The sequence below is a fragment of the Portunus trituberculatus genome, chromosome 10, assembly GCF_017591435.1.
Source record: "Portunus trituberculatus isolate SZX2019 chromosome 10, ASM1759143v1, whole genome shotgun sequence".
In the NCBI taxonomy this organism is placed as follows: Eukaryota; Metazoa; Arthropoda; class Malacostraca; order Decapoda; family Portunidae; genus Portunus; species Portunus trituberculatus.
The window spans coordinates 2,014,083-2,024,082 of NC_059264.1; the positions used below are offsets into that span (position 1 = coordinate 2,014,083).

The 10,000-nt window shown below is 41.0% G+C and overlaps 2 protein-coding genes across 2 annotated transcripts in view; one reads left to right on the top strand and one right to left on the bottom strand.

Annotated features, from left to right (window-relative positions):
• The window catches only part of LOC123502066 (kynurenine 3-monooxygenase-like), a 12,145-nt gene extending 11,030 nt beyond the window's left edge, over positions 1-1,115 (bottom strand). Inside the window, exon 1 of the mRNA XM_045251221.1 lies at positions 944-1,115. Within this exon, the coding sequence (XP_045107156.1) occupies positions 944-991 (48 nt within the window). The 5' untranslated portion in view covers positions 992-1,115. The remainder of the gene's footprint in view (positions 1-943) is intronic.
• Positions 1,116-7,940: 6,825 nt separating this feature from the next.
• Positions 7,941-10,000, top strand: part of LOC123502105 (CXXC motif containing zinc binding protein-like) — a 6,825-nt gene continuing 4,765 nt past the window's right edge. Inside the window, exon 1 of the mRNA XM_045251319.1 lies at positions 7,941-8,026. Coding sequence (XP_045107254.1) covers positions 8,021-8,026 — 6 coding nt within the window. The 5' untranslated portion in view covers positions 7,941-8,020. The remainder of the gene's footprint in view (positions 8,027-10,000) is intronic.

The following is a 10,000-nucleotide window of genomic DNA, read 5'->3' on the forward strand; positions in this document are numbered from 1 at the left end:
ATTGAAAGGGATTAAAGACTCGAGTTGAAAGTGTTCTAGTATTCGTTTTTTTTTTCTTTCATGGTTTTATTGGCAGGTTAAAGTACTTCTCTATTACACAAATGCAGACTCTCTCTCTCATACACACACACACACACACACACACACATTAACACACTTAGCTAACCATCTCATCAGTTGTAAAGAAGTAATCAATTTAAGAATTTGACCAATCTCTTCATCATGACTTGGTTTGAAGGTTGTGGTGAGAGAGCAACCCTTGAAAACACCCTTAAAAACACTTGAAAGCACCATTGACAACCCTTGAATACACCATGGAAACGTTCTTAAAATCTCCCTTAAAACATCCTTAATAAAACACCCTTGAAAACACCATTGACAACCCTTGAAAACCCTTGAATACACCCTTAAAACATCCTTAATAAAACACCAATGAAAACTCTTAAAAATATCCTCGAAAACATAAAAAAAAACATCATTGAAAATATCCCCAAAACACCCTTTGAAACCTTTAGAAACCGCCTATTGAAAACACTCTCAGACACCCTTAAAAACACACTCGAATTCCCTTTAAACACACCATTGAAAGCTGCTGAACCCGTCCCTTTAACTCAAGGATTTAAATTAAGACAGAAAGAAAAAAAAGTACGTCTTTCATAACACGAGAGTACCCAGCCAGCTTATGCAAGTGTACCACCACCACCACCACCACATGTACTACCACCGCCACCATCATCATCTTCATCACATTACTAGTCACCACTATGTTATTTCATTAACTATATAGCCGCACCACACTACTACTACTACTTTTATCACTACTACTACTACTACTATTACTTTTTATCACTGCTACTACAACTACTACTACTATTATCACTGCTACTACTACTACTACGTCTATGATTACCACTTCTACCACTACTACTACTACCAAACTTACCAAGCCAGCACCAACCACAGCCACGGTCTTCGCTTTCTTAGGAGCCATAGCGCAGGACACTCGCAGACCAACGCGCACACACTTAAGTTACGAACACAGCAACTCAACCACAGCCACGCTCACCAGCACACACACACCGCGCGCCAAACCCACACTGACACTGGCTGATAGACGCGCTGGACACACACACACACACACACACACACACACACACACACACACACACACACACACACACATATTCCCTGTAGCCACGCGCTAAATTAGAGTTGTATAACGAAAAGAGGTTGCCTAGTGCGAATTAGAGTGAAGAGAAATTTCATCTGTCCCAGTTACTCCTAAGGATTCTCTCTCTCTCTCTCTCTCTCTCTCTCTCTCTCTCTCTCTCTCTCTCTCTCTCTCTCTCTCTCTCTCTCTCTCTCTCTCTCTCTCTCTCTCTCTCTCTCTCTCTCTCTCTCTCTCTCTCTCTCATCACGATCCATCCTTGCTTTGTGTTTGTTTTATCCGTTGTTGTGTTCTTGTTCTTGTTCATCTTGTCCTTCTCGACCTCTCTCCTCCTCCTCCTCCTCCTCCTCCTCCTCCTCCTCCTCCTCCTCCTTCCTCCTCCTCCTCTCCTCTTCCTCCGGATAGGCTTATGTGTCTTTCCAACTGTTCATCTGTTACTCATAAGTGTTTGTTTTCTAACCCGTGTTTTTACCTTTCAGCAGTGTTTTTATTTGACTCGTAAGTTTAGTAAATTGCCATTTTGCGTGTGTAACCCTAAAATTCCAACCGCCACCACTACTCTTTCGTTGCTGATTATTCCCAAGAGATTTGCGCTTCCCGCCGACCAGGTGCGCGTGACCTGACCTTAAACCCTTAACTCGACCCTTTTCCTACCTGCGTTAATCCCTGATTTACTGGAGTTTTGGTACAGTCATAGTTTTTCAGTGTCTTTTTGTATCGTTTTATTTTGAGTTTTCACAATGCCTAAGGCCACCCGTTACACGTGTTCAGGCTGTGGAAATGCTTTCGTTGTTGAGCTGTTTCTTGAGCAAAATTGTCAACTTTGTTGTCTATTTTGCAACTCTCAGGCAAATGCATTGGCCGAAATCAAGGAACTGAAGGATGAAGTAGCGCGTCTGAAAGACGAACTACATGAGGTCAGGAAATTAGTGCAGGATGGTAAAGCCGTCAAAGTCGCTAATGTAAATCAGGAGGAGAGCAGGTTAGATGACTCACCAGATATAGACGACGGCTTTCAAATTGTTAGGAACGGTAGAACGGCCAATGCTCAGACTACAGACAGCGCCACTGTGACATTACAAAATAGGTTTGCTGCGTTGCAAGAGGAGACTGAACCCGAACCGGATGTAATTCTGGTTGGGGATAGTCTTGTTAGCGGCCAGGATAACGAGTTTTGTCGAGGCAAGCCAAATAGGAAACATAAATGTTATCCAGGCCGTAAGGTTGAGGATATCACGGAAAGAGTTGACTACTTAGTGGAAAACTCTACGGAGGACACATTCTTCGTTACAGTTGTTGGTACGAATAACCTCCACCGTGACACTGCAACTGACATCGTAGATAAATATCGAGGCGTGATGAGGGAATTTGCCGAAAGAAGACGCAAGGTAGCAGTGTGTGGCATCATTCCCCGATATGATGTCGGACCTGCCATGTTTAGAAAGATGTCAGTTGTAAATCGACAGGTAGAGGCGCTCACTAGGCAGGAAGGAATGTATTTCTTTGATTTGTGGCACCACTTCTGTTCGGACAAAACTTTGTATGCTCGTGAGGGCTTACACCTTAACTGTGTGGGGAAAGCGAGGTTAGGTAGAGTTTTAGGTGAATGTTTAGCTGACATACCTTGCCCCCAAAGATAGGACAAGGGAGCACAGCTGAGGAGGACACAGATAGAGTAGTCAGTGACGAGGTAGTTGCCAATGTAACTGACAACGACCAAACAGCTCCCGTAACAGAGGAACAACCTAGCGTAGATAGGCAGGAAGAGACAGGAGAGTCGTCATCGGTGCCAGTGACAAACGAGCAAGAAACACAAGAGGAGGATTTTCACTAAGCGAATCGCGTAACGGACCAGCTGAAAAGCATAAGAAAACCTTGAAAGGCCTAACCTTATTTTACACAAATGCTAGAAGTATAATTAAAAAAAGAGATGAACCCATAAAATTATACGATGTAATATTAACTGCGAGGTAGACATAAAAGAAAACGCACTTTTAGTCCCTAACTATAAGAAAGGTAACACGCTAAGACTTAAATTAGAATTACAAAAAATTAATTGGCAAACAGTCTTCGCAAACAAAGACATGGAGCAGATGTGTTCAGCCTTTACTAACATTCTCCTTGAAACAGAAAGTAAATGGATTCCACAAGTTAGAAAACGAATAAATAGCACAAAAAATCCCCAATGGATGACACACACTATAAAACACATCATCGCCAGGAAAAAGAGCTTATATGCTAAATATAAACGAACTAAATCTGATAACGATTACAGCAATTATATTACCACCAAAAGATGTTGCGAGAGAGAGATAAGGAAGTCGAAGCGCAATCTCGAAATAAATATATCAAGGCAAGCAAAACAAATCCTAAAAGTTTTTCCAATACATTCGTAGTAAAAAGACTGTCAAAGAAAAATTGGGCCGATAAAGATAATAATAACACACTTGTGAGTGATAGTAAAGCCATGGCAACAATCCTAAATAACTTTTTCACAGCGTGTTTATCACAGAAGACTTTTCGACCTTGCCAACCGCGATCAACATGTATAGAGGATCTGAAAATGAAAAGCTGATAATAGACGAAATTAGCGAAGACGATATAGCCAAATACCTGCGCAACCTTGACCCCAATAAGAGCACAGGGGCTGATAGATTATCAACGAGGCTATTAAGAGAATGTCAAGAACAGCTGGTGTTACCTCTTAAATTACTTTATAATAGATCGTTGCAGGAAAGAAAAGTACCAAGTCACTGGAAATGCGCTAATGTCACGCCAATATTCAAGAAGGGCAACAAAAGTGATGCTGGTAATTATAGGCCCATCAGTCTCACCTCGGTAGTTATAAAAATTCTAGAAAAATAATTAGAGACAAAATTATTTCCTTTCTAGACAGCCACAAATTGATATTAGACTCACAACATGGTTTCAGGAACAACAGATCATGCCTAACGAATCTCCTAGAATTTTTCAATGACATATTCTCTAATTATGATGACAGAGCTCCATCCGACATAATTTATCTTGACTTCAGGAAAGCTTTTGATACAGTCCCACACAAACGTCTCTTAATTAAACTGAAAGCCCACGGGATGGGAGAGCAGTTGTGTGGATGGATTGATAGTTGGCTAACTAATAGAAAGCAAAGAGTTGTTATTAACGGAGAAGCTTCCGACTGGCTTCAAGTTACGAGTGGTGTTCCCCAGGGTTCAGTTTTGGGTCCATTACTTTTTTGATATACATAAATGACTTAGACTGCGGCATCGTATCAAAAATATCAAAATTCGCAGACGACACTAAACTAGGTAGCAAAGTATGCACAAGAGACGATTGTGATGCCATCCAGCGGGATTTAGACAACCTTAGTAGCTGGAGCGATAAATGGCTATTAAATTTTAATACAGATAAGTGCAAAGTAATGCACATCGGCCTAAACCATGTGAAAAATAATTACAAATTACATGGACGTAACTTAATTAAAGTCACTGAAGAAAAGGACCTGGGAGTACTCATAACAAATGACTTAAAATGTGCTGCACAGTGTTCGGCCGCTAGTCGTAAAGCTAACATTGTTTTTGATTATAAAACACCTGAAGTCATAACGCGTTTTTATACATTAGTGAGACCGCATTTGGAATGCGCGGTTCAGTTCTGGTCTCCATGTTATCAAGAAGACATTAATAAATAAGAGAGCGTTCAAAGACGAGCAACGAAACTAATCCCCGGAATATGTGGCCTGTCATATGAAGAACGTCTCAAAAGACTAGATATGTTCTCCCTCAGAGATCGTCGCATCCGAGGTGACCTCATTCAAACGTTTAAAATACTTAAAAATATAGATAAGATCGACTATGAAAATCTTTTTGAGCTTTCGCAATCAGTAACGAGAAATAACGGCTTGAAGCTTAAAGGACAGCGATTTAATACTGATTTGCGAAGAAACTTTTAACGTAAGAATAGTTGAACACTGGAACAAGCTGCCAGCGTCCGTCGTCCAAGTTGACACGCTAGCTGCGTTCAAAAGTAAATTAGACAAGTTTTATAAAGAAAATGGTTTCCGATAATTTTTTTTTCTTTAAGCGATAGTAGTAGTTACGCTAGATCTCCTCCTCCTCCTCCTCCTCCTCCTCCTCCTCTCCTCCTCCTTCTCTTCTTCTTCTTCTTCTTCTTCTTCTTCTTCTTCTTCTTCTTCTCCTCTTATGTTACATCATGTGAGGGGGAAAATATCTTCTTTCTTTTCTGAAATGTTACACGTCAATGAGAGAGAGAGTGTGTGTGTGTGTGTGTGTGTGTGTGTGTGTGTGTGTGTGTGTGTGTTCACCTTGGTTGCCTGCTGGTCACCCAGCCAGTCCTGCTCTGCTATTGGTGGATTTGGTTGCCACGTCCGCCAGATTGACCAATCAGAGACAGAAATGAATGATGACGCCATGTGTGTGTGTGTGTGTGTGTGTGTGTGTGTGTGTTAGCTTTATACAATGTATTTGCTGATCTTGTCATCTTTTTTTTTCTTTATTCTTTTGACACACACACACACACACACACATCTCTCATTAGTCATTAATCAGTAAACATGTTTATTATATTGAGAAACACGTTATCGATACTATATAGTAGTAGTAGTAGTAGTAGTAGTAGTAGTAGTAGTAGTAGTAGTAGTAGTAGTAAGCAGTTACTTAAGAGTAGATTACAATGTGTGTGTGTGTGTGTGTGTGTGTGTGTGTGTGTGTGTGTGTGTGTGTGTGTGTGTGTGTGTGTGTGTGACGCTTATGACACGCAGTTTAGCACTAGTAGTATAATGGCTCCTTTGTTGAGAGAGAGAGAGAGAGAGAGAGAGAGAGACTAGATCGCAACTTATCCTCTTACTTTATTTAGTTATTTACTCACACACACACACACACACACACACACACACACACACACACACACACACACACACACACACACACTGTATAAAATTTCGTAGTTGCTAGTTGTTGTTGTTGTTGTTGTTGTTGTTGTTGTTGTGTTTAATTTGATTCTATTACTTCAAGTGTTAGCGTTAATTATTGGAATTTCTCTCTCTCTCTCTCTCTCTCTCTCTCTCTCTCTCTCTCTCTCTCTCTCTCTCTCTCTCTCTCTCTCTCTCGTGATATGCTTTACGTGCAACCGTGTGTGTGTGTGTGTGTGTGTGTGTGTGTGTGTGTGTGTGTGTGTGTCATGCGTCTGGCTTCGTCCTTTGGTCTTGGAAGAGAAGGGAAGGGAAGGGAAGAAGGAGAGAGAAGGGAAGAAGGGATGAGGGGAAGAGGGGAGGTGAAGGAGAGAAGCTATGGAATCTGATTATCTTCTTTCATCTCCCATATCACCTAACACTCTCTCTCTCTCTCTCTCTCTCTCTCTCTCTCTCTCTCTCTCTCTCTCTCTCTCAGTATAGAAGAGTGATAAATAATTGTTTTCTTTCATTACACCTTATTAGTGACGTCATTACTTTTCCTCCTCGTCTATTTCTTGCCAAGTTAACCTACGATACTGGGACACATTTTTACCTTGAGATTTGTGTACGATTAAGACCATATTATTGACATTACGTAGGGAGATCTATGGAGGTCAGAAAATTAATGGCCACAGTTTTCACTATTTTAATCTTCCCACACAGGTTTCTGGAGCTGTGTAAGACCACCAGCTGCGCGCAATGAGAGAGAGAGAGAGAGAGAGAGAGAGAGAGAGAGAGAGAGAGATATTGCGTTTAATCTTTTCAGTACCATACCGCGTTTTGATATTCTAGTTACTTTTAGGCGATTATATAAAACTCCAGACACATGTGGGAATTAAAATAGTGAAGACTCTGGCCATTAATCTTTTGACGTCCATAGACCCATCCTGATGCAAGTAATATCGTTTAATGATACACAAAAATGAAGGTAAAAATGCGTCTCGGTATTGAAGGGGTCAAACTGACTGAATTATGCTGCAATTTGAATGAAAGAAAGAGAGCAGGAAGGAAAGAGAATCAGTTATGATGGTGCGGGTAGTGGTGGTGGTGGTGGTGGTGATTCTAGAGATGGTAATGAAATAAATGTGATGAGTTAAAATAGGGATGAGTGTTTCTTGTCCACTTTTGTCACTAATACCAAGGTTTGTGGAGGAGCAAGAGGAAGAGGAGTGTTGATGTACGGAGAATCAGATAAAGAACTAAGATAATGAATGAAAGAAGAAGAAATGGGATGGAAGAGCTAGATAAGATAAGGAGGAAAACGAAAACAATAGAATAATGAATAAAGGAGAAAAAGTCAAGCAAGGAGATAAAGGGAGGAAGTATGAAGAAACTATAGGATGAATGGTGAATAGAGAGGAAGAGGGAGTAAAGACGAATGAAAGAAAGGGAAATAAAAGCAGTAGGTAATATAATAACGAAAGAATAAGAGAGAAAAGGGATGAGAAAGAGGAGGAGGAGGAAAAGAGATACGAGAGAGAGAGAGAGAGAGAGAGAGAAGGAAGAAAAGAATAAATGCAAGCTCCCCTCCCCACTCTCTTCTTCCTTGCTTCACTTCCTTCCTTTGTTTACTTTCCTTTCTTCCTTTATTATTTGCATTTCATTTTACCATATATTTGTCGAATTTTCTGCTTATCTATATCCCTCTTCCACCTACTTTCTCTTCATTTTCCTTCTTATATCTTCACACTGAGAATATTAACGCAAAAATATAAAAATGAGAGTGGAGAAGATATAACTGGAACTTTATAGACTGTAGAGAGAAGAATAAGAAGTTTTTTTTTTTTTTAGAGAGAACATGGCTTGCTAGTTAATAAAGAACAAGATTTAGACACGAAGACAAGACAGCGAGACTTTTCAGGGTGTAGGGCAGCGTGTCAGCAATGCCGGTGAGTGTGAGGTATTTAGGGTGTGTCAGGGCAGGGGAGGGCTACCAATGCTGTCACTAGGCCCTCACCAAGATGCACAGTGCTCTGGTGGTGTGGTGAAGTGTTCTGTGTGGTGATGGTGGTGGTGATATTCTCTGACACTTTATTTATGGAATTTTACGCTTTCTGGTGGATTGTGGGTAGGCGTATGACTCAGCTCGAAGTTATTGAAGCTAAGTTCTAATGTGAGTGGTGATGGTGGTTAGAAGAGGCTGGTGTTTGGAGTCATGGCGTCCCTCCAGCTTTCCTAATACACACGTCCCTCCAGCTGTCCTAATACACACGTCCCTCCAGCTGTCCCAATACACACGTCCCTCCAGCTGTCCTAATACACACGTCCCTCCAGCTGTCCCAATACACACGTCCCTCCAGCTGTCCTAATACACACGTCCCTCCAGCTGTCCTAATACAGACCCCTCCAGCTGTCCTCGTTTCCCAGCTCTCCCTTCATTGCTCTTTCACTCAAATGACGATGTGGGAGTAGAAATGTAACTAAAATTAACCTAATATAAATTTTAATCTAACCTAACCTACCTAGCATATCCTAACCATGCCATTGGTCAGAAGGGTTCCAAGGAAGTTGTATTTGTGGTGCGTGTTGCTTCAATTAGGTTAGGTTAAAGTTAGGGTTGGGTTAGGTTAGGTTTAAATTAGGGTTAGATTAAGGTTAGGGTTGGGTTATGTTAGGTTAAAATTTGGGGTTTGGTTAATTTGGGTTATCCTGCAGTATTTTGTTTGCCTCATCCTGTCAGCTGAGTGAAAGAGCTGTGAAGGGAGGGCTGGGAAGCAAGGGCAGCTGGAGGGACATCTGTATTAGGACAGTGCCCATGGTTCTATAGTCCCATTTATATCTTTGGCACATCCACACATTATCTAATTTTCCTTTCACTATCAAACGTTGTTCTTGTATTAACCACAGTGTCAGGGAGGCTGTCCAGTTGTTGACTACTATTTCAGAATATGTCTTTATTGATATGTAGTCTTGGCCTCTGCTAACTTATTTTTTTGTCATGTCATGCAACCAAATAGAGAAAAAAGGAGGTCTGGTTTAAGTACAAGGATGCACGTTCTAGGTTTGGCAGATTGTCCATTCCTGCATTGAGGTTGTGGAATGATCTTAGAAATCAGTTGGTCGAGTTAAGCAGTGTGTCATTGATTGCAGAAAGTTGTTGGTGTCTTCTGGTAATCCTAATGGCCAGCATTTTCATTCTTGTCACAGTAGCAAGAAGGTTGAGAGGCCTACTGTAGGAGCCTTGCTTGTGGTGATGGGTGGGTGGTTGAACCTGTACAAGTAAATATGGCTAACCATTTTGTTGCTTCATTCTCAGCTGCTTTTACTAATTCTGTCTTGCTAAACACATTTCCTTTGCAACAGTGTGATAAGGAATTTTTGTTCAGTGCTGATAGTTTTAACATTACTAAAATTGAGGATACACTAGCTAAGCTTCCATCATCAACTGGTACAGGGACATTGGTGGGAAGGCTGGAGGTATTAACATAAGAACATAAGAAAAGAGGGAATCTGCAATAGACTGTCAGGCCTACATGTGTGAGAAAAGCTACCTAATATCCGTCCTATCCTTGACTTTGCTCTTGAAGTTTGTTTGGTTTACTGGCAATACTGGGGATATGAAATTAGGAAATACTCAGAGACGTACTAATAGGTTTTATTTGTCCTTTAGTGAGCGTCTTGTTTATAAGTTTATATTCCATCAAAGGCAGATGGATTAGATCTGACCTGAGTATTGCCTTCAAAATTTTTAAAGGTTATTGGCCTCATCTTGAACACCTGTTTGTGAGGAATATGGTAAGGAATACTGGGGGACATTCTCTCAAGCTGTTTGTTCTGCACTGTAACATGGATATCAGAGGGCGTTTCTTTTCAGTGAGAGTCATTGATACTTGGAACGCTCTCTCTCTCTCTCTCTCTCTCAA